The 2,333-nt window shown below is 76.0% G+C and overlaps 1 protein-coding gene across 1 annotated transcript in view; it reads left to right on the top strand.

Annotated features, from left to right (window-relative positions):
- EMILIN1 (elastin microfibril interfacer 1) overlaps positions 1-2,333 on the top strand; it is a 5,988-nt gene that overhangs the window by 2,594 nt on the left and 1,061 nt on the right. The window contains exons 3-6 of the mRNA XM_039710964.1: positions 78-286; positions 763-1,798; positions 1,890-2,143; positions 2,257-2,274. Of these exons, the coding sequence (XP_039566898.1) occupies positions 78-286; positions 763-1,798; positions 1,890-2,143; positions 2,257-2,274 (1,517 nt within the window). The remainder of the gene's footprint in view (positions 1-77; positions 287-762; positions 1,799-1,889; positions 2,144-2,256; positions 2,275-2,333) is intronic.

Genomic DNA, 2,333 nt, shown 5'->3' on the forward strand with positions numbered 1-2,333 from the left:
GCCGGTCCTCCCCCGGTTCCGGGGGCCCGCCCCCCGCCCCTCCCGGCGTCCCCCCAGCCCGTCCCCTGCCCCTGCAGGTACCGCAGCTTCCTGCGGCCCCGCTACAAGGTGTCCCAGCGCACGGTGTCCGAGCTGGCCTGGCGCTGCTGCCAGGGCTACTCGGGGCCGGACTGCAGCGAGGGGCCCGCGCCAGCATCCCCCCAGCCCACCGGCCGCCCCCCGCCCCGGCCCGGCCGCCCCACGCTCTCCGGCTTCGGCAACCCCCTCAGTGGCCTGGGGGGCGAAGGTAGTGCTGGGGCGGGAATGCGGGGAGGGGAACGCGCTGCGCGTGGCCATGACCCTGCCCCTGCCTCTGCCCTGTCCCTGCCCTGCCCTGCCCCTGTCCCTGTCCCTGTCCCGACCCTGCTCCTGTCCCTGTCCCTGTTCCTGTCCCTGCCCTGCCCCTACCCCTGTCCCTGATCCTGCCATTTCCCCTGCCTCTGTCCCTGCCCCTGCTCCTGCCCCTGCCCTGACCCTGCCCCTGCCCCTGCCTCTGCCGCTGATCCTGATCCTGCCGCTGCCCTGTCCCTTGTCCCTTGTCCCTGTCCCTGCCCTGTCCCTGTCCCTGTCCCTCTCCCTCTCCCTCTCCCTCTCCCTCTCCCCTCTCCCTCTCCCTCTCCCTCTCCCTCTCCCTGTCCCTGCCCTGTCCCTGTCCCTGCTCCTGTCCCTGTCCCTGCCCTGTCCCTGCCCTGCCCTGTCCCTGACCCCGGCGGTGCGCGGCAGGCGGCGGGGACCCGGAGAAGGTGCGGCGGCTGGAGGAGCAGGTGCGGCGGCTGAGCGAGCAGCTGGAGGAGCTGCGGGCCGGGCAGGAGCCGCCGCGGGCGGCTGTGGAGGGGCAGCCCGGGCCCGAGCAGCCGGCGGACGCGGCCGCCCCTGCCGAGGTGCGGGAGGCGCTGAGCCACCTCCAGCGGCGCCTGGAGGAGCTGGAGACCCGCCTGCCCCGCACCGAGGGCGGCCGCGACGGCCCAGGGGCTCCGGGGGGCGCGGGCACGGCGGCGCTGTACGAGCTGGAGCAGCGGCTGCAGGAGCTGTGCGCCGCCTGCACCACCGGCACCGAGGGGCTGCGGCGGCAGGCGGCCGAGGACCGGGAGCGGATGCGGGCGCTGGAGAAGCTGGTGGGCTCGGTGGACAAGCGCAACAGGGATGCGGTGGAGTCGGTGCAGAGGCACATCAGCAGCCTGAGCAGCCGCCTGGCGCCCGCCCCGGCCGCTCCCCCGTCCCCGGACGTGCTCCGCCGCCTGGCCGAGCTGGAGCGGCGGCTGGAGGGGCTGCCGGTGCCGGCCGGGGACACCGAGGGGCTCTGGGAGGACGGGCTGGCCGGGACCCTGGGCGCGCTGGGGGGCGAGGCGCTGGCCGAGGAGCTGGAGCAGCTCCGCAACCGGACCGGGCGGCTGGAGGCGGCCCTGGAGGAGCTGGGCGGTGACCCCTGCGCCCGGCCCTGCGCCTCGCCGCCCCCCCGGGAGCCCGAGCCGCTCCCGCCCGGCCCCGAGGAGCCGGAGGCGCCGCTCGAGGGCTTCGGCGTCTTCGGGGGCCCGTCGCCGTCGGAGCTGCGGGTGCTGCGGGGGCAGCTGACGGCGGCGCTGGCGGCCCTGAGCGGGCTGAACGCCACGGTGGAGGGGCTGCAGGACGCGCTGGAGGAGCAGGACGCCCGGCAGCGCCAGCTGAGCGCCGCCACCGACCGCGTGGTGGCCGAGCTGGACCAGGCGGCGGCGGCGTCGGCGGCGCGACAGGCGGAGAGCGAGGAGCGGCTGGAGAGGGGGTCACCAGGGGGTGCTGCAACGGGTGTGGGGACACGAGGGGACAAGGGGATGTGGGGATATGGGGACAGGGGGTCACCAGGGGCGCTGCAGTGGGTGTGGGGAGGTAGGGCCTTGGCCGGGTGATGCTGTGGTGTGGGGCACAGGACCGCAGGAGGATCCCGGCTGTGGGGTTGCAGTGTGTGGGGACAAGGGGACATCCCGCGTGGGGCACCCCCCTAACGCCCTCCTCCCTGAAGGCCCCCCAGGCCCCCCTGGACCTGCTGGCCCCGTGGGAGAGACTGGCCCTCCTGGCCCTGCTGGGCCCCCGGGCAAGGACGGAGAGCAGGGTCCCGTGGGCCCCCCCGGTAAGGCTCAGCTCCCCCCGGTGCCCCCGACCATGCAGGGGTGGCCGGACCCCATCCCCAGGGGTCCTGCCCCAAGCTGGCCCTGCAGCAGCCCCTCCTCATCTTCCCTGCAGGGCTGCCCGGAGAGAGAGGTAGGGCTGGAGGGCACCATGGAGGGCTGGGGGGATTGGAGGGGTCCGTGGGGGGCTGG

This window comes from Passer montanus, unplaced genomic scaffold, assembly GCF_014805655.1.
Source record: "Passer montanus isolate IOZ18808 unplaced genomic scaffold, ASM1480565v1 scaffold239, whole genome shotgun sequence".
Lineage (NCBI taxonomy): Eukaryota > Metazoa > Chordata > Aves > Passeriformes > Passeridae > Passer > Passer montanus.